The 23004-nt window shown below is 39.8% G+C and overlaps 1 protein-coding gene across 1 annotated transcript in view; it reads right to left on the bottom strand.

Annotated features, from left to right (window-relative positions):
• Positions 1-1600: 1600 nt before the first annotated feature.
• The window catches only part of SEC24D (SEC24 homolog D, COPII coat complex component), a 52688-nt gene continuing 31284 nt past the window's right edge, over positions 1601-23004 (bottom strand). Inside the window, exons 10-23 of the mRNA XM_061993805.1 lie at positions 21376-21491; positions 17504-17628; positions 12974-13165; positions 12241-12334; positions 9680-9796; positions 9060-9230; positions 8204-8300; positions 7207-7352; positions 5236-5374; positions 4686-4804; positions 3788-3967; positions 3084-3275; positions 2459-2548; positions 1601-2121 (exon numbers count right to left, since the gene is read on the bottom strand). Of these exons, the coding sequence (XP_061849789.1) occupies positions 1981-2121; positions 2459-2548; positions 3084-3275; positions 3788-3967; positions 4686-4804; positions 5236-5374; positions 7207-7352; positions 8204-8300; positions 9060-9230; positions 9680-9796; positions 12241-12334; positions 12974-13165; positions 17504-17628; positions 21376-21491 (1919 nt within the window). The 3' untranslated portion in view covers positions 1601-1980. The remainder of the gene's footprint in view (positions 2122-2458; positions 2549-3083; positions 3276-3787; positions 3968-4685; positions 4805-5235; positions 5375-7206; positions 7353-8203; positions 8301-9059; positions 9231-9679; positions 9797-12240; positions 12335-12973; positions 13166-17503; positions 17629-21375; positions 21492-23004) is intronic.

The raw sequence follows: 23004 nt of genomic DNA on the forward strand, positions 1-23004 counted from the left end.
ACGTGGTCATTTTTTTAATTGCTGTTGATTTGGGCTACATTTCAAGTGGTGTCTAGAGAGGAAAAGCTTTTAATTTCATTGCTGGTTGTCAGTTAATTTCTCAGTTGTAATGCTTAAACAGAAGGAGGAGGAGGATAAGGCTCATAATCAATGAACTGACAAATATTTCATTTACCACAAGTAAATGACAACTTAATTTGAGCATGTTCATGAGCATTGAAGATAAAAAGCGTAACAACTTTCTTCCTTTCCAATTTGATTACAACTGTACCAATCTCATCTTGTCACGTTGTTCCATTCTGAAAGAGGCTTTGTAAGTACTTTGAATATCTGACATAGTATTTAAGTGAAGGGTTGGACAATTGCACTGACAAGATACTTGGGATGCCTCAGCATTTAACTTCACTAGTTTATGAGGCATTAGATAGCTTTGCCAGAGGCCAATAGCGTAAAAAACTTAGATACAAGAATACACACACATGCTGCTGATATTTAATAATTATTTATTTATACATACTGTTGCTGGTGTCATTTTACAAAAGTAAAATTTGGAATGGCAACACATAGTTTTTACAGGGTCGTGTCTTCTAAAAAATGACTGTCTTGGCAGCTGAATTCAGTCTTTGTAGTATAGCCACTTCTTTTTAAGAGCTCTCACTCAATGCACAAGGGTGTAACTATTTCAATAAGCTATCAAACCAAAAATTATGTATCTGGCCTGCTTCTCTTGGATATTAAAATGATTAACACTGAGCAGCGATACTAAGATGTTTAAAGGCACTTTTCTTTTTTGATGAGGCCCAACTCTTACTGGTGAGTGGTTTTTTTGCTTGCTTTGAAATGCTGTTTTTGTACCACTAGCTTTTCTAGTTTGGGAAAGTTCAAACCTTGCATATAGAGGCATTGGTCCTGAAGATACAAATGGATTGATGAAGTATCTGAGGTAAACAGCTCTGCCAAAGGCTCTGGCTTTCTAAATTCTACCTTAAATACTGATATTAACAGAGGCTTATTTTTCAAAGTGGTGACTTGAATAGATCAGTCATGTGCAAGGAGGTCACTGTTACAGAACTGGTATTAAACAGGAGGCTTTCTTTTTTAGCACCAGAAATAATCTTTGGTTAATGTATGAACTGTCTCACAGTTGACCAGCCACTGAAATTTTGAGGGACAGACGTTTATCTAGCTGTGTGGGGAATGTTCCAGTTAGATAGCAAATGTACTAAATAAACTCTACCATGTACAACTTTGACAATGTAATTACTTAGTAGCTACATTAACTGCCACCCTTAAGACTAGAGAATTGTACCACACTAGTCTGGCATTATCTGCCAAAGAGCAAAAGGATCGTTCTGATTACTGTTCTTCCTCTGGTCCAGTTATAAACAGGCATTTTGGATAACTCCAGCTGTGGAAGGTTACCCTGAGCTCTATTTCTGTAGGAAGTAATAATACTTGTCCCTTCTAGGAGAAGGGACTATGTTTTAGATGTTAGCTTTACATGAAAGACATAGAAGTACAACTACAGGATTACTGCTAATCTGATTCAACTGTTTGCCCTCACTTAGAAAAAGCAGTATTTGGTATTTTTTTTCCTCTGTGGTCTAGGTTTCTAGCTTCCTTCCTGCCTCTGGTACAACTAGCAAAAGGAGTAATTAACGAGTTTTCTGAATGATATTTTAATAAATGCTTACATGCTCTTAAGCACTGACAGTTGGAAATCTGGTATTTCACTTGGCAAGAGGCAGGACTCCCAGAAGATTGATACCTGAGTGCAGAACTTCCTATTCTACAGCTTAATAAGTAAGCTAAATACTCAAGGGTGAGGTTGTGGGCAATGAAACTGTACAAAAAGAGCACAGAAATTGTTCACTAAAGCAGAGCAGATGCCTGGGTGCGGTGGAGCCGTGGGCCAGCCAGGCAGCAATGGCTGTCCCTCAGGCAAAATCAAGCAATCTGACAAATTATTCTTGAATTTCCTTAACTGAGCAGCTGGCAGATCTCTTTGTGAACACAGAATAAGAAATCCATGTAAGAAGCTCCTCCATAGATACTCTTGTCTTCTACTAGGAACTGTCGGAAAAGCATCTCTGGCTGCTCCTGTTGTTTCACTATCATCAGCTGAAAAGGGAAGGGATACTTGTTTAGCATAGTCATAGTTTCCCTGTATCTACTACTATATGATATCCCCCCATTTCAGGAGCTTTATTTATGGACACAGGAGCGAGAAATTGGTGTGAATTAGGCTTTGCAGAATAAAATGGTAACCTTGAGATTTGACTACCTCTGAAAATCTCTTTTGAATAAGAACTAAGCACAGTGGCGATGCTTGTGCCTACAGTGCATGCTGGAAGTCAGGCGTAGAGGAAGATTCTACAGCTACCACTAAGCTATGTCAAAACCAGTAGTGGTCTTTTGAACAGGTATGAGGAACAAGGTTGAGGCAGAGAGAAGTTACCTTCATAGTGTAAGGCCTTTGGCTCTGGATGTGCTCCAGTATTGACTGAAGTTTCTTAGAAAATGGATTGTTCAGGTCAGGCAGTGATGTCTGTCAGAATGAAAGCATGTGTTACATTCCAGTAACATTCCTATGAATTCATACAAGATTACCTGCTGATATTTATGGTGCAAGTTACTGTGGATTTAATTCTAAACTGGGCAATACCATCTCCTTCACAAAAATGTCTTGTCTCATCTTAAAGACTTGTCTAAGCCATTTTTCAGTTTACAGTTATCACTATATGAAAATGCAATTAGTTAAATACTTTAAAATCTCTCCTGATAAAAGTGTTTTGTTCCAGTTTTAGCAATACACATTGAATAGGGCTTTAATATTTTGCAACAGCGAAAGTTTAAGAAGGTTTAAAAATGTTGTGAAAGCTGCACTGCCCTAAGTGTTCAAAGTCTAAAAGCTCATTAGAGTTTTACAAAGGTTATGACACTTTTGATGTCTTAATGCCTTCTGGTGGTCACCTGTTTCTGCTTCTAGCTAAATGATGAAAATCCAGCTCACTTGTTTCTTTGATGAACAGTCTGATTGAACTAAATTGGGAATTCTGAAAAAGCGACTCATCGCTACTCACAGCCTCGGTGCTGATGTGTGTGAAGGATGGCACGTTGAAAAGCCCTTGGATGAGCTCTGGGGGTGCACTAACCCCCAGCCACAGGAACAGGCTCAGGCCATTGGCCAGGAGGAAGGCCCCTCCTTCTGAGAGATGGTCCTGGGAGCAGCGCAGGGCAGCTGGGACCGTGTCACTCTTCAAATCCAGGTTGTGCTGTGAGGCAAAAATTACACACCACCTGTAGACTTGGTGATTTCAAGGTAACTACAGCTCTAATTAGATACTGAAAAGTAACTACTGACAGGTTTAGAACATTGTAGTATTCCTATCCAGCTTAGGGGAAGTGGAAATCAAACCTCTTCTTTGTCAGCGTGCAAAGGAAGACCTGCTGTAAGTGGGGAGACACTTGGACACCAGTGTTGTGCTTTACTAAAGCTGGCATCTGTCATTAGCTCAGGCCAAAGCCATGCTAGTACAGTGAAGACTCCAAGATCAATGATAGGTAATGTTACTGCCTCACTTTCAGTTAAACTAGAGGTTCTACATTGCTTCTTCAACTTAGTTCAATTAGCAGCTCCATCACCATACACCCATCATTGCAGCATGGTAGTATGACACTTGCCCAGCAGCCACAATCTTCTCTGCAGTGGCACAATTTTAAAAAACCACAGGAAACTGAAACCAATTTTACTGAAAATGAGCAGATGTGCAAACCGCCTACTCACAATTGGCAGAAGCTGGGGATAGAAGAACACCTGCGTGTCGGCAACCCCCATGGACATGACCAGCTGGCGCTGGTACGCTCGCTCATCGGTTGGGATTTCGGGTCTGCCCACTAGCACGCAGCTCTTCAACAGACAGTTCAGGTACACAGGCAGCACCTTCATGGCATCTGGAAGGATGAGCTGGGAGGTACAGAAAGCTGCTTATTTAACATAGCCCACATGCTGGGGCTTGAGAGCTGGAGTTGCAAACATTTAAATAAACCAGTCTTTGTTTTCTGTGATTAAAGAGAAAAAATGGAAAACTCATTATTTTACCAGTGCTGTTTCAAACCAGATGTGACAGCTGGGAGGGGTTAATACATTTAATAAGACTCTCAACAGAAATTACTTGCCCTATAGACTGTAGATGGTGGAACACTGTCATCTCCCTGTCACCCACACTCATCTTTAGGTACTAAATTAAAGGGGAGTCACATACGAAAAGTGAGTGCACTTGGGAGCCCTACATGCAAATACAGCTTGGTTACTAAGGTATTTTCTGACAATAACAAAATTATTTACCAAAAAATAATAGAATACTAAAATCTTTAACATCAGAAGAAGAAATGACAGCTTTATGAGTCCGCACCTAATTCCAGGAGGAAGGGAAAGGCTGAGCTCTTCTGTGGGAACATGATCATCAGTTCCCTCTGTGGCATCACTATTTATGTTATGAGGAGCTGTCTCTGTTGTCACTGCCACCATTGAACCCCACCTGTCATTAATGATTAATGGAAAAAAAGGGGAAAAGCCTGTCCTGCAATTTAAATGTTCCCTTTCTGGCTGTGCTGATGGCTCAGGGGCAGCAGTTCAGCACTGCACAGCCTGTCCGGGGAGGAGAAAGCAGGGCTCTTCTTACCTGGCTGACTGGTGCGGGGCTGGCACAGTTCTTCCTGTAACATGCCAGCATGTGAGCTGTCTGATTCACCAGGATCTCTCTCACTGCCTTCAGCGGTTGGATGAGAATGGCTTTAAAAGCTACACATACAGAAGAACAAATAAGCATGCTGAAGATGGACACAGCTCTTAAAATATCTCTATTCTGCTAGCTTCTACTAACCTGAGGCCTATAGTCTCCTTCACAGACACCACCTTGGAGGATGTTTATTCATCAGTGCCAAAAAAAACCCAACCAAACCCTGAACATGAAGATAGGGGTGTCCATTTTCACCACTGTGCCTGTAGGGGTTTGTGCATGACACTGTTTCAAGCTATCTTCACAAGCATTACTTTTATGGTAGTAGTCTATTTACTTTCTGCTTTTATAATACTTAAGGAGTTGCTTAGGCCTGGAGCAGCAAGTTACAAAACATGACTTCCCAACAGATAATTGCTTCCGCTCCCTTTCTTTCCACTTCCTCCATCTCAAAGTAAAAAAGGAAACAAAAATGGGTCTGTTATCACCTTACCTGACTTAGCAAAGAAGTTGATCAGTGTGTCCGTCTCACAGGTCTTGTAGACATCAGCTAACTGGGAGCTGCAGTTCAAGCCCAGGTTGTGGATGCGAAGGCGCCGTTGCCCACTGATGGATGTGTAAAGGACAGCACACTGCAACACAGCAGCAAGGGGGCGTTTTTAACAATTTCAGATCAATAGCCTTCCTTGATGCAAGAGCCATCTACTTTGTGCATAAAAAAGCATATAATTACTACCAAAGACAGATGTGCCTTGCAGTGCAGCTTCAGTGCTTCTGTCATCCATAGGACCAACAAAAGTTGCTGATGTTAAAATGCTTATTATGCACATTTGCCACACAAAAGACCACCAACTGCAAATTTGTAAACCATATTTGTGTAATATTTGAACAGTACAAACAAATGTATTGAAAAGATGCCATACAAGAGATAAGAAGCTTGGTGAGTAGTATCCTGCCCACTATCTCTTGGCAGAAACAACACAAAAATTTCCTAATCTTAAAAGTGGTTCTTTTTACATTAATAAGCTATTTATGAGGTGAAAACAAATGGTCTTGTAACCCCTGTAACCACCATGGGCTTAGATATTAAAAACTGAGGGTACAATTTCCAATTTTGCTTATGACACCAGTTCTATTTCAGTATAACATATGATCCAAAGCCTGCAGGGCAAACACAGCCTGCAGGTTACTGTGGAAGCAGAAGGTGCTTCCACAAGCGTATCTCCTATAAATGTAACATGCGTACTGCACATACATCTCTGCCACTAGAAGAGACTTCAGATGTCCAAACTGGGTGTTTCCCAGCCTGGTACTCACACAGAGATTAACTGCTGACCTAGAAAATGTTATTCACAAGGGCAAGCTAAAAGCCCAGCAGACAAGAAATAAAAAGTTTGGATAATTCTGTGGCTTAACTTGCCTTGCAAGCTGTAACATTTTGTCGTTAAACAAGAAAAAGGTCATGACCAAACACATAGAATGAAACAACAACCTGCTGTTATCTGATGATGGGTAGGATACATATTTTGCTAGGAATGAGAGTATCATAAGTCTGTTGGCAATTTACATAGAGAATGTCAATTATTGCTCAAGTGGCATTTCCAGGAACTGTTACTGAGGTCTCCTACTGTGGGCTATGGCAAGAAGCAAATATGTAATTAGCTGGGGATCTGCCTGGCATTTTCAACAAAGGAAGGAAGCTCCTGATGCCTGGTGGTGCTACTGCCACCAGTCTGAGCTGAGCTTGCGGGGCTGTCCAGTTGGGCAGGGGAAAGTGGAGGCCTTTCTGTCTCCTCTCACAAGCAGGAATCACTCTGTGTGGGAGAAGGCACTGTGTGTCCCATCATAATTTGCAGCATATACCACGCTGTTGGCAGGCAAGTGCTGCAGGGCTTTGAGCACTGGTGTGCCAAGAGCCTGAGAGAGCAGGGCAGCCAGGTTACAGCCAGTGAGAACTTTCACTGCACAGGTACCATTGCTGGCAGAGCCTGAGCAGTCTGTAGGGCTGGAAGTGATATTTAGCAGTAGAGAACTGCTCCTGCACAGGGGTGTCACAAGGAACGCCACAGCAATATTGCTACAATCTATATATTGGCATACGCATTGATGTTTCCATATTAGAAATGAGTCTTGTACCCCAAATAAACTTGCTTATAAAAACCAAAAAAAAATAATAGCTGATGAGGTCTCAGTGAGTGCTTCAGAAGCATTTTGCTACACCTGAACAGAACATGCAGGGTACAGCTAGGTGAACACATTAATTCTCATGTTTCTGCTTTCAAGGTAAGATGCAACCTTTGGCTAGCTGATTAAACCCTCATTTCTTAGTGCTGTTATGTCACTAAAGTGTGTGCATGCTGTGCCTTCCTCTCATCAGTCCTACTCCACAACTTGTTTTCTGTTAAGAGGCGCAGAAGTTCCTGTTCATGATTTAATAGCATTACATGTAATTAAGTTCTTTTACCTGAATTAAAGCTCCGCCATCTTCACTCAGTTTGTCATCGTGTTTGAACTCCACTGTCACCGCCTTGTCACAGTCAACTGCTGCCATCTCTACGTCTGTGGTGTTGTTCATGTAAATAGCACCAAAGAAGTCTGTAGCCCTGAAGCCTACAGTCACATTAAAACAAAAAATATCCTTTCATTTAAAAATTGCAAAGAAAATCGACCTTATTTTGTGGCTTGCTTTTTCCAATCAGTCCTTTTTGCTTACTGAAACAGGAACCATTTTCCCTCAGGGCCCTCAGCCCCAGGGGGTCTCACAGACTGTCACAGAACTGTAGAATCACAGAATGGTAGGGTTGGAAGGGAACTTTAGAGATCATCTAGTCCAACCCCCCTGTAGAAGCAGGATCACCTAGATAAGGTCACATAGGAACATGTCCAGGCATGTCCCTGCCGATGGCATTGACAGTTGGGTCAGAAGCTGTCAGGCCATGAAGCTGTGCTGTGATTCTGAGAGCACCCAGAGCCTTTTGCACTATCGACTTGGCTATTTTGCATGTGTATGTTTCTCAGATACTTGCACTGTTGAGGTAGGAATGAATGCTTGAGAAGTATATCCAGTAATATGAGTGTCCAGCAGCAACGTGCTTCTGTACAATTTACTTTCAGTCCAAGACGCATGCAGAAAAATCAGACTCTACTCTTAACTGAAAATTATCATGGAGGCATAGATGAGAAACACATATTCATGCATTTTCAGTCTATCCAGTTACTTCTCAGGTGGTATATAACTAAGGTCAGCTCCTGACACAGAGGAAGCCTCCTGCTCCCCAAAGACTCGCATGAGATGTTAAACAACTGTTATGGCTTTTTGTGGGGATCATAATCTTAAATGGTTCAATATAATAACAGTGAGCCAATAGATAGTTTTAAATAACAGAGTGCTGTATAGATCACTGGTAACATCTATTGGCTTATCAACTGAGGTTTCTTTTCATTCAAAGGGTTCCTCTTACCTGTACTTGTCCGAACCCTCATGATTGCATCAAATCCGGTCTTTTTCTCTATGTCCTTCCTGAGGTCACTCAGGAACTGGGGGCTGTCAGCAGCAAGCTGGAAACGCAAAGCGAAAGCGCAGGTTGGCGTTGGCCACTGGGTGGCAGCAACCCGGCAGCGACCCGGCCCGCTCCCCGCCCTTCTCGCCCCGCATCCGCTCACTCTCCACGGCCCACCTTTCCTTCAGAAACGGATGAACAACGGCCATCCTTGTTTTGTTCACAGAAACATGTATATATACGCAAGTGTGCACCAACTCATCGCTGCATTTGGCCAGCCACAATTTGTGTTCAATCGAATTATCTCCAGTAACAGCCATCCTTGCCCTTATTAACCTTGCAGCCTCGCTAGGGTTTTATGGCACAGCCTTATGAACTGTGGAGTAGCCTTGCTGACTTTGCAAAAAAAAAAAAAGCTTCTGCAGGTCAGCTCCTGACACAGAGGAAGTCTCCTGCTCCCCAAAGATTCGCATGAGATGTTAAACAACTGTTGTTATGGCTTTTTGTGGGGATCATAATCTTAAGTGGTTTTATCTGTATATACAGGAATAATTGACTTTTGTGCTCAAATGCCAGCATATTTAAGTGGATTTAATTTTAAGATACCAACCAGCTTATTACTGTTTCAAGATATGTATTTGAGCCTGGTGTGCCATTTCTAAGTTTAAATTTTATCTTTATCCCCTGGACTTTAAGTGAGTTTTCTAGAGCAACACTATTTTACGTTAAATGTCAAACCACCCATTGAATTGAGAAGAAGAATAACCCAAATCCCTCAGTGTTACTATCTGAAAGGCAGCAAACCTGCCCCACTTACCTGGAAATTGTTGTACTTGTACAGGGTTCCTCCAGTGTACATTGTAACAAGACCCATGGAGGCCACATCCACATACTGATTTGGGAAAAGGAACAAATTCACGCAGCAGCCATTAGCCACACAATCCTTGGCTAAGGCCTCATAAGAATTCACCTGGGGCTGGAAGAGTGTCTGCACAGAATTAAAAGATATAAGTGGTATAGTTGGTAGCCAACAACAGTCTAAATGCCTACTTGAAAAAAAGATGAGGTAGAAGTTTTAAGTGAGGTGTGTATTTGATTAAAAACGTGTTGCCCCTGCCCATATACTTGTACACAGGGAACCAACTTGGAATCTTTTTGGAGAATCAAATCACTAAGCAGGCAGGCAGCAAAAGCCCGTGACAGGTGGAATGCCTTGCTGCTGGGGGTTTCCTTTACTCATGGGAATGGCTGCTCTACCCTAGTAAGACTGGTGTTCCTGTAGGGCTGATATCAATACACCTACAAAATCGCGGCACGGGGAGAAGGGGAGTATTCTATTACCAAACATCTTTGTAAAACCATATTTAAAAAGCTCAAGGCTGTGTTAGAGCCATTCAGCGTAGTAGCAGTCCCTTGTTGACTCAGAGTAGAAAATACCTTTTCTTTATCTGTATTGAGTAGTTTTTTGTCATCTCTGTTTCTCAGCTTTCCTGGTGCTTCCGCAGTTGGCAACGACGAATGGAAGATAAACAATTTTCCAGCACATTCTGCAGCCTGTTTCAAAGACACCATATTGGCACATTTATTACTGCTAAGATAAACAAACCTGATTTTTGTATGTTGTGGTATCTCAGAGAACACTGTACTGCAAGTTCCTCAGAGCTAAATAATTCATTTAGAGACTCAAAACTCGATGGAAGTAAGTCCTAAAACAAACTAGGAATTTTCTATCAGTAAATAACTTGGTGCAGCACACAGGTATGTTGCCTGATGCATTGTTACAGTAATTTCTATATAAGAATCTAAAACCTTGATGGGCAAAACTAGAGGTACCTCTCTTGGAGACTTTCCAATTGGATACAAGCATTAAGCAACAAGTACCAAAAGTACAAGTACCAAACTCGATCAAGTTAAAAGGAAATGTAATTTAACAGAAATTAGAAGTTTAACTTCTTTCAGTTCCAGCACTGGAACTAACTTCACATTTGTATGGGCGAGTGATGACTATATTCTTGTACTAGATTTCACAAACAAATCTACATTAAAACACAGGAGTTCAAAACTTGTGATAAACATTTCCACTTGTCACTAAGAAATGAAGCAACTGACAGTTTTACTCAAGTTTTCTATTCTTATTTAGAACTCTGACGAGAACATGATATTTACCGAGATGACAAACTACTGACAGAAACCCCTGAATTGCAAAGCGAAGGGTAACAGCAGCAGCAGTACCACAGGCATCTCTGTACTATTACCTGTTTCCACCAAAATTTAGAAAGTCAAGTTTATTGCTTATTCTTACTACTGAGAAAGCCATTGGGAATGAACAGTATAGAATAGAGTATTTCAGCTGGAGGGGATCTACAGTGATCACCCAGTCCAGCTGCCTGACCACTTCAGGGCTGCCCCCAAAAGGGAAATAAAAACTGATTAGCAATTCTGAGATCTCCAAATATTGAAGAAGTTGGATGAAGGTGCTGGGAAGAAAGGAGTAAAGGGAGATTTGTCCTTTTCCTGCTCCAGACTTAACTGCACATCCAGCTTACAACTGCAATACAACAGATCAAAATCAGCTTTGGTACTTTTTCTCCTCCAGGTCTTGAGATGTTCACAAGATATTCCACATTTCGAAATAAGCTATAGCATTCTTCTGGGAAAACCAGAAATCTCTTTGCTGTGGCAGAAATGAACTGAAGACAGTATCTTACTATTTCACTCCTAATATTTCTGACATAGTTTTCTCTAATCACAAATGCCAATTTCTTCAATACCTTTTAAGAAGCATTCTGCTGAAGACTGAAAGACTCACCAAATACCTGTTTGTCATCACACTCATTAGAAATTACATTGCTTGTGACTAATTTTCTGAAACATATATATTATTTCTTAAGGTGTATTAAAATACATCTCAAGTAGGAACACAATCCATTTTATTCTTTTTAGACAATAATTGTTTTTGTGAGCACAGATATATGCATATTAATAATTCACTGTGAAAATCCTTACCAATTATATCTTTAAAATACTGAGCTAAATAAAAGCTTGATTAAAAGCTCCTTTACAGCCATCATCAAAAGAAATTTACAATTACAGCCCTTGAGTTTGTTCTGTAGAAGTCAAGTATTAGGAAAAAGCACCTTAGATGGAAGTGGTAACCAAATGTGTGTTTTGCAGGTGTATCTTCTGGCAGTACCAACAAGAAAACAGGTATTAACTAAATATTTAAGAAACAGAAATGCTTTGTATTTTTGGTTCAGCAAATTTATCTACTCAAAGTTCATGCTTTGCTTATACACAGCTCATAGATAAATCAACTATTTTAAAACACCAGTGGCTGTTCTCTGCCCCTACAAATCTCGTGGTGAACCATGGTGGCGTTCTTGCAATTGGCAGCGCTCCAGGGAAATGTCAGCACTTGAGGGGATGCATCCTGACCCGTGGATTCATTTTCAGCTGTATTCAAGCTGTGAGAACTTGTCAGTTAAGCAGAAACCCTCCAACCCCCTACCCAATTCAGTCATAAACAGTCATAAATAACTCATTTTGCATAAGAAGTCAGCAGAAGCAGGAGAACAGGCAGGGCAAAATTGTATCTTATACTAGCTCTTTTCCTGCCCAAACATCCAGAGTATTGACTAGTTCTGTTGCAGTAACTAAATACTTTTTTGTTTATCTTAAATGCTGAACAAGAAACCAACTCCCGCTCTTCAACTTCTCCTAAACATCTGTTCTATGGGAAACAGACTCCAGGGACTGGTTTCCCTCAAAAAGCAAAATCTGGAAACAGATGTTACGTTTGTCTGTTCTCATTTTGACCGAAGCAGTTCAAATGTACTGTTAGAGTCACAGAACATTAGTGCTGGAAACAATCAGAGAATCTTTTTTCTCATTGTGACTCGTAGGAGGACGTGGCACTGGCTTTTAGCAAAGGGAATTTCTGCAGCTTATCAAGTCTTATTAAAAAGAGTTGCTTCTCTTACAGAGAGGAACAGTCTAACCTGTAGTGCTTCCATGCCCGCCTGGATAACAGGAGCGAAGATGGTCTCACTCTCGTTAGTGTCTGCAAATATCTCTGGAATCTGGTCCAACAAGCTATGAAAGATGAAAGAATCAGTGTCTCAACTGGTTAGCATATTTGGGATAATCCCCAATCATACCTTGTAACACACCAAGTCTTCACACAGGAAGATGTTTTCCAGCCAAATTTGTATTAAGAAACCCCCACTAATTTTGATTGCTAAATTTCATAGGATAAAATAAAACACAACATGATTTGTTACATTCTATGAGATGCATTATTTCAAAGCTGGTATCATAAAGGAACATACGATAAACAAAAAAATAGCTAAAAATTACGGAATTCTAGTGTGCTGTAAGGACTTAAAGAGTCCTTAGATCACATCCAGATGTGCATCATGTACATTGCAAGAGAAAAACCATGCATCATGGCACACAGCTGCAATCCCCCTCCCATTTTTGAAGAAGCACAGCTGAAGATGCTTGGTTTACACCTGGCCTAAATATGCTTTCAAATTCAGCACTGGGGGGTTGCTGATACCACTTTTTGCTTTTTCTCAAAGATTGAAATATGACTTGAAGCATTTGCTGATTTCTAAAATATTGTAATAAATACATGTACTCTCCAAAATCCAGTAACACAATTGACTAAAAGACATAATGCACACTATAAACATTCCAAACTTATTCACAAATGGAATAAGTATACTTTACTTGATAATAACAGATCGTGACTCCTGAAAGTTGACAAGGAAACCATCTAGCAAAGGAACAAAAACTTCTCCAACATCTGAGACCACCATCATCTGAGGCTGTGCTAAGCTGCTTTTTACATTGAAGAAGTGGAGAACCTTGTTGTAAGTGACAAAACCAACTCGAATTGCTGAGGATTCTTCTTGCTCTTCTCTGTAAGAAAACCAAAACCATCTGGTTATAAGTTAGAAACTCTGAATTTGCAATAAAAGCATTCCTCTGAAATGCAAGGCTGCTTTCAGATCATTATCTGCACTGGGAACAACAAAGCAAACAACTACCAAGCAGATGGAATGACCTCAATCTTTGCCTTCAGTCAAATTAAAACACCCTGCTAAAATCAACTGCTGTATTATTTACTCATTTAAAAAGATACATTTATGTCAACCCTATCAACTGTGCATCCCATCCATGCAGTCAAAAGTCCCTAAGATAAAGAATAAACCATGTTTGTCCTCAGAACATGGAAAAGAGAACAGGACAATTAGTTACAAGATACAAATCAGAAAATCAGCTTTATTTAGAATACTCTGTAATTAATGACACTAAAGATTGATGCCTAGTAAGAACAGTAACAAGGCTTGAATAACAAGTCCTCCTGCAGGACTACTTTTAAGCATCAAAAGCTGTTGGATCCTCCATTGCTGCATAATATATGCAGAAAACACCCTGGAAAAATGACCTACTGTTGCTAGCAAGGTCCCAGGCCAATGAAAGCTGTCTGCCTGCTCCTGTGGGCTACACCTGCACCAACACTGCAGGCAGCAGGCTCAGCCTCTGCTTCTGTGGGGGTGCCTCCTCTAACCAGTAAGCCATTCTGCTATCGCTTGGGCTGTTATTAATAGTACTAGTTAGACCCTTACCAGGTTTGCAGTCCTAAGTTTAATGACCTTGCGCCTAAAGGGCAATTAATAGTATTATTTAATAGTAATTATTAATAATAAATTAATAATTAAAATAATTACTAATAGAATTGCACCTTTTTGTAGCAGTGTTTCTCTCATAAATGACAAAACAAACCTTCAGCACAAAAAATGCCAGAGAGGAAGCCTGTGGTTCTTGCTTTAACTACAGTTCAGCCCATATGTTCTGTACAGCATTAAACATTTAAGCAGCCTACTTAGCTTATGGTGAGATGTCACAACTACCAAACGCTGAATCTGTAGTCTAATGCTTTCGGCATGTTTGAAAGAACACTTTCTGTTTAAAGTACCAAAATCCTCATTCAATTCTCAGCTATGCTACTGATTTAATTTACAACCCCAGAGGAAATTATTTAATACCTCTGTGCTTCCATTTGTAAAAGCAAAACCAGCAAGAACTCTTGTTTAATCTCACCATGATGTAGAACGATGTACCCCAAAGTTCTCTGAGTCTACAGCATAAGGACCACAGAACTAGTCAAGCTGATCTTATTTTCTTTAGTTTATAAAAGAAGCTGCTTATGGAGGGTTATGATTGTAAAAAAAAATTAACAACAAAGAAATACAGTTATGGGCAAAGAGGATAACATAAGGTACACAGACTCATACAGATGTTACTATCACACAGTTAAGAATTTAGTAACAGAGCCCTACCATAGTATTTCCAGTTACTAGTCACTTAGGGAAAAAAACCCAACTATTTATCCTTCACTCTAACCTCTGAACAAACAAAGGAGTGTTAACAGTCACTCTGAGCCTTCAACATAGTAAAGACACCAGGGCTTAAAAATATTTATCCTCTGAAGGAGCGTAAAGCCTTGGCCCCATTTAAAATCAACAGCAAGGCCTCTATCCTGTTCCACCAAAACCAACACTTCATGACTTCACAAATGCTTGCAGCATCAGAAGAGAAGATAACAGCACAAATATACTTTTACTGCAATTTTGGGGTTATTTTTTTCTTCCAGCAAATAATAAAAGCTGTCAGCCTTCTCCCTGGCTATCAAATCTGTTTGTCTTCAGAGAAAAAAAATGGCATCAGCAGTTTCACAAGCTTCATCTAAAACTTTGAGCTTGGAAGACAAATACTTTTTCTTGTCTACAGTCTTTAACTCTCATTTCAGTCCAGAATGTTAATCTACCACTCATGTTTTATGGGAACACAGCTGGATGAGAAAGGGACTACTTTGATCTAAAGCAAATCAACATTCTATATTGAACACACTCCATAAAGAAGCATTTTAAATAGTTCCTCCAAGATATGCTAACTCAACCAGATACATCATTTCTGAACACAAATTTCTAATCATTCCCACCACTCTGACACTATTTTTCTTGGTAACATTATTAACAGGGAGCATTCAAGAGCTTGATGAAGACGATATATTGTTAACTTTCTGCACACACAGCACTTTCCTACTTCAAAGAGAAGAGTCCACATCATCCCAGTGGTCCTGAAGTTGTTACACAGCAGGTATGTGGGACACTTTTTTCAGATCCTGCTCTCACCTGTGGCAGACCCTACTGCAACACATCATCCAATTTCTGCTATTGGAGTTTTAATGACTAGCTGTAAATGTAGCAGCCAATTGCCTTCATAGCTCACACGCTACTTAGTTATTTTTAAAGTCTTTGGGTGAGATGTCTGGATCATATGTGCAAAAATGCATTCAAATGTGCTTTTTAAAAATTATGCACCTAAAAATCGGATTTGCACAACTAGTTAGCCTCATTTTCTGAGCTCATAAGCACAATTTCTATAAAAACATTTCTCTAAATACAGTCAGAGATTTCTGGTTTGAAATACAGATGTTTGAAAAGAACTGCTCCAAAATTTCAAGCAATCAAATAATGTGTTTTCTGCTGTGCTGCATGTTTACAGTAACTCAAAGCTCTTAACAGCAAACGTTAACTTACCTACTTTAATCCTTTCTTTGCTACTTCTAACTTCTCACTTCTCGGCCCCTTTCACAGGCCTTTACACCAAGAGCCTCTTTGTGACACCGATTGCTTTGCTACCCCCAAGTCTTTCCTCAGAGATATGAATCCCCAGCACAGGGATTTCACCTCATGTAGTAACAACACAATATTTTTGCAGGTGTCTTTGTCCAGCAACAGCAAATGAACACACAGTGACCTCTGTGTCTCAGCACCGAAATATAAAAGTTTCACCACAAATTTTAGTGGAAATGTCCTATGTTATTTCTTTAATTGTTTAAAGACAACAGAAGAGTCTGAAGAAACTGAAGGGCCTGCCCTTTATTTTTTTTTAATTGCTTTTTTCAGTGGATATGAAAACTTTGGCTCCGCAAACAAATTATTTAGCAGCAGCTCTCTGCAAAGTGCTGGTGAGAAGAAATAATGCGTCTTTTTTCGTGACATGGATACACTTGCTTGCATTTTTCCTCAGCTCTCCCTGCTCTAAAGTGCCAATTGTTTTTTGTTGTTACATTCATGCCTTTTATTGTCTTCAGAGTCATCACCAATCCAGATGGAAAACTCTTAGAGAAGTTCAGGATGATATCAAACACTTGCACCTCCAGTGTAATCTTTAATGACAAAGCACTTGAGAGATGGCCTTACAAGGGCATCTGACAAATGAATCCCTCACCCTAGACTGGAATTTCTTTCATGCACAGAGATGCCAGAAGGATATATGATAAAAGATTTTAGCATATCCCAGATTACCTTAGGATATTGTCTCCAACCCTTCCTCACTTTGGTCTCTCAATTTCTTAAGTCTGCGCTCCCTCTGGAAGTCTTGTATTTGGAATGTATTTTCTTTCTGGATGTTCTTCAGTGCTTTTATATGTCCTCGCTAAGAAATGTGTTGTCTACTCAATTGCTCAGTCTTTCGCTGCTCTCATTTAACTATTATGTGTCTGCATTATTAAAACTTTAATGAAAATTATACTAAAATATCATACTAAAAATGATACTAAACTGTAATAATATGCTGTCATCACTACTGATCAATAATAATGCTGCTATTGTGTTTACTGCCCACAAAGAAAATGTACCATATGTCACAAAGTGTTTGTTGCCTGCAAGATTTGTTCTGCTCTCAGATACCTAACAGGACAGAAAAGTTTCACAGCACAGCAAGAAGCTTTGGTAGTTTTGCTGATTAACAATAAGAGGTAAAGATATAAGACACCAGCACTATGGCTCTAGAGAGAGTTGCCATTCTAGACTATTCTGGTTTTAGTATTTCCTTGTTTAGTTTAATGAGAAAAGCAGCACTTCAGTGAACAGAACTACACAAGTAAAGTCAAAAACTACAAACTTGGATTTAGCTGGTAATACCACTAGAGTTCACTACAAGAAAGGAAAAGAATGCATGCTGCATGTGTAATTAGTAGGACAGATTCTTTCCATTCATATAGTAAGGCCAGACATCAAAGTTGAAAAACTGCCAGCAGCATTAAAATTAACATTTGGTCACCATCGCCCCAAAAATGCCTGTACTGCAAATTTTGACATTTTCTGTAGCATATTTTTACCTCTCAACATGCAAGGCTCGTGAAAACTGCAGCACAGTAAGTTATACAAAGCATACTTTATTTACCTTGGAAGTTTATCTAGCAGAGTCTTCAGTTCATCACATATGAGTTTAACTAGGCCACTGTTTATGTTTCTGTACGACACATCAATCATGAAGATATAAGCCGGTGGCTTTGGAGGCTTCTTGTTCTACAGAAAGAACAACCATTCACATGGAAAATTAGTCTCCTGTTATGTCAAAAAAACCTGTACAGGTGGTGCCATAAGGTAAGCAGAATACAATGTTCAGTTGTTTGAAAAATAGTAACTATTGCAGAAAGCTGATGCACATTTGGTAAATTCCAGCCATGGAATAAAACATCATTACTGGAAAATAGCATCCAAATGGAATAAAATATGTAAAGAGTTAACAGTTTATTAGATTAACATGAAACATAAACATTTTCTGCTGGAATTCAAGTGTTTAAAAAAGAATTGCCCTCTGGCTTTGTTCTGTACCCATACTGTTCTCACATTCCTGATATCAATATGCAATACCATTTTGTTAACCTGAATGCTTAAATTCCATTTTTGTTACTATTTGCCTCTAACAACTCTTAAGTGATTTCTACCCAATCTGGAAACATAAAATACAACTCAGATACTCAACCAGAATGAGCGGATCTCAGTTCTGAGCAGTACTAAATGGTGATCATCTACATCCTGTCTGTTTGTCTCGCTGTCTCATGCTCCAATGCATGACAGTGGACAATTGAAGCAGGAGAGTGGAATACTCAATGCATGTAACTGCTGCATATACAGCAGAGACTTGGGCTGGTATGGAATCCTTTGGGAATTCCTTTTATTTATAACGAGTGGCATAAAATTCATAACACACACTAATGACACAAGTTTCTGTAAGTAAAAAAAAATAAGATGAAGGTTTTTTGTTTCCAGATAAAGCAATGTAGTACTTAAAAGAGGTACTCGGGAAGAAAATCATATACAGTGAACACAGCAACAGTAATCATCATACTCCCTAAGACCAGTTTTCCTAATTCCCATTAAGATAAGCAGTGGTCCTTTGTGTCAAATTCAGGACAGCTTTTCCATATACTGTTTCACTGCCTTTGTGTAAGAGTTCTGACCCCTTAATCAAATTACACTTGTTAAACTAAACTTCAGAAAACCTCATGTAAGAAAAAAATCATCTAACCATTGAGTTATGACTTATCCACAGTCCCTGGCATGCTTCAAACTAAACATTATACCCTTGATCTGACTTTGTTCGAATCACTTAAATCCAGATTAATTCCTGTGAACTCAAACCAGGCAGTATTTTTAAAAGCTGTTCTCTTTGCTGTATTTGGATTCTAGTTTCAAAAACTGTGTGAGATGCCACTTCTAAACTCTTGTATCACATCACCATTTATAAAGTCCCCTCATCCCTTATCGCATCACCATTTATAAATCCTGCATAATTTCTGACAAGTATATGGTAGAAATGAGGACTTGTGCTCTTGCCACATCAGCTTAGCAGGAGAGCAAGAATGCAAAACAGCTGTTATTTCTTAACATTTTTTGTAGCTGTTCATCCTTGTCATTAGATAAGCGTAAAAGGAAATGACTTTTCAGTTTTAGTCTTAGACTAAATTTATAAATGAATTAAACATTTGCAAGTTGGACCAAAATGAAAAATTAATTGTAAAATGATGTTAACTTCTGTAAAATGTAATGACTTGGCATTTCTAGCACCAGTGTTAACTTCTTTTTTGCAACTTTGTAGTAAGTCTCTGGAGGGAAGGAGCAGGAAGCAATGGGAAGAGACACTGAGCACACTGGATGACTTATCAAGGAAACGCCCCAATTTAAGCTACATGGCAAAAGCCACTCCACCGAAAGATGTGTTGTGATGATGACTGCAACACACAGCATTCACTCCAGAGGGGAGAACAACAACTGTGAAAATGGCTCAGAACCATTCAGTGCACATGGGTTTTCAAAAGTTCAGCTGTGAGAAATCAGCAAAGCTTAACTGAATTTGATGCACACTGGATGTGCAGTGAGGATCCTGCACTGTATTTCTGTAATGCCTCATTAAAATTCGCTCCTCTTCTGGGGTTTAACTCAGATTTCAATAAAACCTATATAAGGTTGTCTCAGGGATTTCACTGGATTTCTGAGCAGTATTTAAGCAAGAAAGCAAATTCAAAACTTCATTTTCTTTACACCAGCAATCACTTGATGGTCTGAGAAAGTTACTACTATTTACTTCAAGACTTTGTAGGATCCAGTTGCCTTTCCTTACAATGACCTTATCATGACCTCAGTTCCACTGACAGGAAAAAAATTCTGCCTGATTTCAGCAAAACCAGAAAAATATGTCCATACTGAGGACAGATGAACACACTTGCAGTTTTGTAAATTGAGCTAAAGTTTGAAAAGTTTAAGTAATTTATGCCTTCAGAAGTATCAAATACAGTTCTGTAAGAAAACCAACTACAAATATTTACAGTGACTTGAGTGAGCTTTGGATTGAGTTCTTCAGTAAGTCAATATTAGGAGAGAGAATCCATTCTATGGTAACTCCCTTACCGGTCAGAAGACTAAAACTGCTCTTTCCAGGAAGAGATTACAAGGTCAAATACCCTTGCTAAGGTTTTCAATATTGGGAAGGCCTGCATCTGTCTTTAAAGTCAACAGAAGATTTGCATCTAAAATGCAACACTGTATCAGGATTTCAATTTTATCCTCTAAACAGTGCAACATCCTAGGTAGGACCAGGTAAAGGCCTGACCGGTTGACCCCTGACTTTGCTACACTGTTGGTTATTCTTACTTACTAGTTTCAGACTCTGCAGTATAAAAGAACAAAAGATAACATTGTAAGCTTAAATCCTTCACATCTATCTACACTTCTTAGAATGTTTCTAGAACGTCCTAAATCAGGGATTGTGAGTTCATGTCCCATATAGAGTGACTCTTAAGCTCAGGCACTGTGGGTTGGATGAGTCAACAGCAAGGAGGACCGACAGCTGGCTGAATGACAGAGCCCAGAGGGATCAACGGCTCAGAATCGAGTTGGAGGCCTGTGGCCAGTGGAGTTCCACAGGGATTGATTCTGGGGCCAATCTTGTTAAACATGTTCATCAGTGACCTGGATGAGGGGACAGAGTGTACCCCCAGTAAGTTCCCTGATGACACCAAACTGGGAGGACTGGCTGATTCCCCAGAAGGCTGTGCTGCCATTCAGCGGGATCTCGACCAGCTTGGGAGGTGGGCAGAGAGGAACCTCATGAGGTTCAACAAGGACAAGGGCAGAGTCCTGCATCTGGGAAGGAACAACCCCATGCACCAGGACAGGCTGGGAGTTGAACTGCTGAAGAGCCATTCTGCAGAGAGAGACCTGCGAAACCTGATTGCTAATAAACTAAACATGAGCCAGCAATGTGCCCTCGTGGCCAAGGAGGCCAATGACATTGTGAGATGTATCAAGAAGAGTGTGGTCAGCAGGCTGAGGTTTTCCTCCCCCTCTACGCTATCCTGGTGAGGCCTCATCTGGAGTCCTGTGTCCAGTTCTGGGCTCCTCAGCTCAAGAGGGACAGGGAAGTGCTGGAGAGAGTCCAGCCCAGGGCCACCAAAATGATCAGGGGATTGAAACGTCTTTCATATGAGGAAAGGCTGTGAGAACTGGGGCTGTTTAGTCTAGAAAAGAGGACACTGAGAGGGGATCTCATTAATATTTACAAGCATTTAAAAGGTGTATGTCAAGTGAGTAAGCCCAAGCATAGGCTGCCTGGGAGGTTGTGAAGTCTCCTCTGGAGGTTTTCAAAACCCTCCTGAACACATTTCTGTGGAGCTGCTTTAGCACAGAGGTTTACTCTACTGTAGGTATTTAAAGGATTTCATTAGTTTAGACAGAAAATTGTAAATTAGTCTGCATACTAGAAATACTCACTCGGCAATAATCCAAAGTAGCAACATATTCATAAGATCCCAGAGACAGCTCAGGCCTTTCATAGTGGTCTACCCGTCGGCCAATGTGGTCCAGATGTTGAAAGAAGAACGGAGGGACTAAAAGTCAACACAAGAGCAGGAAAAAGTGGTTGTATTTTGGGAAGGAGGGAAAAAAAAACAACTTCTTTTTTCAAAAGAGACAATGTACTAATGTAGGCTCGCCTGTTACTGATCAAGAGAATGGTTTAAACAGCTACCCAGCTTGCAATAGGGTTTATTTCCCCCCACATTGGCTTAAAAAACTCCAATGAAACAAAAAAAATTATAACATTCTAGTAATGCCAGTTCTTTTTGTATTTGGAGGATAAGGCATATTCCCCTATCAATGTCTATCTTCTTCACCTCCACGCTGTCAGGCCTGAATAGTTAAAACTGACTCGAATAATTTCCACAGACAGGAGCCTCTCACGCTTACTCGGGGTACAGATCTAACAGTGACTACTTTGTTAGTAGATAGCCTATTCACAGCTTAACTCAAATCACCAGAGGCAAAGCTCTGGAGAGGGACAGTGGTAAAATCAGCACTTCTCCTAAAGCCCATATTGCTTTCTTAGAAAATGCCACTTCACTGGGAATAGCCTGGAAATGGCTCACAGCCCTGGCCTACTGGTACAGCAAAATGCATTGGGTTCATTGTATTGGGAACCTTCTGCAGATACAGATGGTACTGAACTCCAAACCATTAAGAAATCAAGCAGATTTGCCACCAACAGTTTATATACTCCTCAATCAACTTATATTTAGAATGCTTATTTTTCACTTTTTTGCCTGTAAAAAGTGTATGTGTGTGTGAATGGGAGGCAATATCTACCGAGTTTCTCAGCCATTTTAAATTCTCACTAATAGGTTGGGGAGTTTTTTGAAGTGCTTTCTGATCTGTATAAATGACACTGTAATAATCTAAAGCATGACTTAAAATGCCACTACAACTTAAATGTCTGAAAATCTTCACAACACATTTAAATTTCTCTTTATGAGAGTTTAAATTGCTAACCACCTATGAAATTTGTTATCTGTTATGTTCACACAAACATTGAGCATCGGGCAGAAAAGAAGTTGGAATGAGTCTGTCAAGGTTCACATTTCAGAGTTGAAAAGATTACTGTATTAGGCAAAGCACTATACTGCTGTGATCCAGCTGAGGAAATTCAGCTTGCTACAAATGTCTAGAAAGGCTAGTTCTGTCAAAGATTTGGGATTTAGCCAAGAGCACAAGAACAGTTATGAGTCACATGCAGCACACTTGAACAAATATGGCATGGTATCTTCTGCGAAAACCAACACTTGTCACTGTAAGATTAATAGCTTATTTAACCATTGCATCCACAGTCATGGACTGGACTAGGCTAACATGGTTCTAAATATTTGCTTCTTGCTGGCCATTTGGATTAATTAAAGAAATTGGTTTTTCCATGCAAAAGTTGCTTTCAGTTAGCAACTTTGTATCCTATGTTGATACAGTATTTTTAAATAGTCTTGATTGTATTAGACTCGACTGCATGAGTCAGTACTATTATTTTTTTTAAGTTGTACTAAACAATTGTTTCTCCATATTTTTCCTGGGTAGTAT

Source organism: Colius striatus, chromosome 3, assembly GCF_028858725.1.
Source record: "Colius striatus isolate bColStr4 chromosome 3, bColStr4.1.hap1, whole genome shotgun sequence".
Classification (NCBI taxonomy): Eukaryota; Metazoa; Chordata; class Aves; order Coliiformes; family Coliidae; genus Colius; species Colius striatus.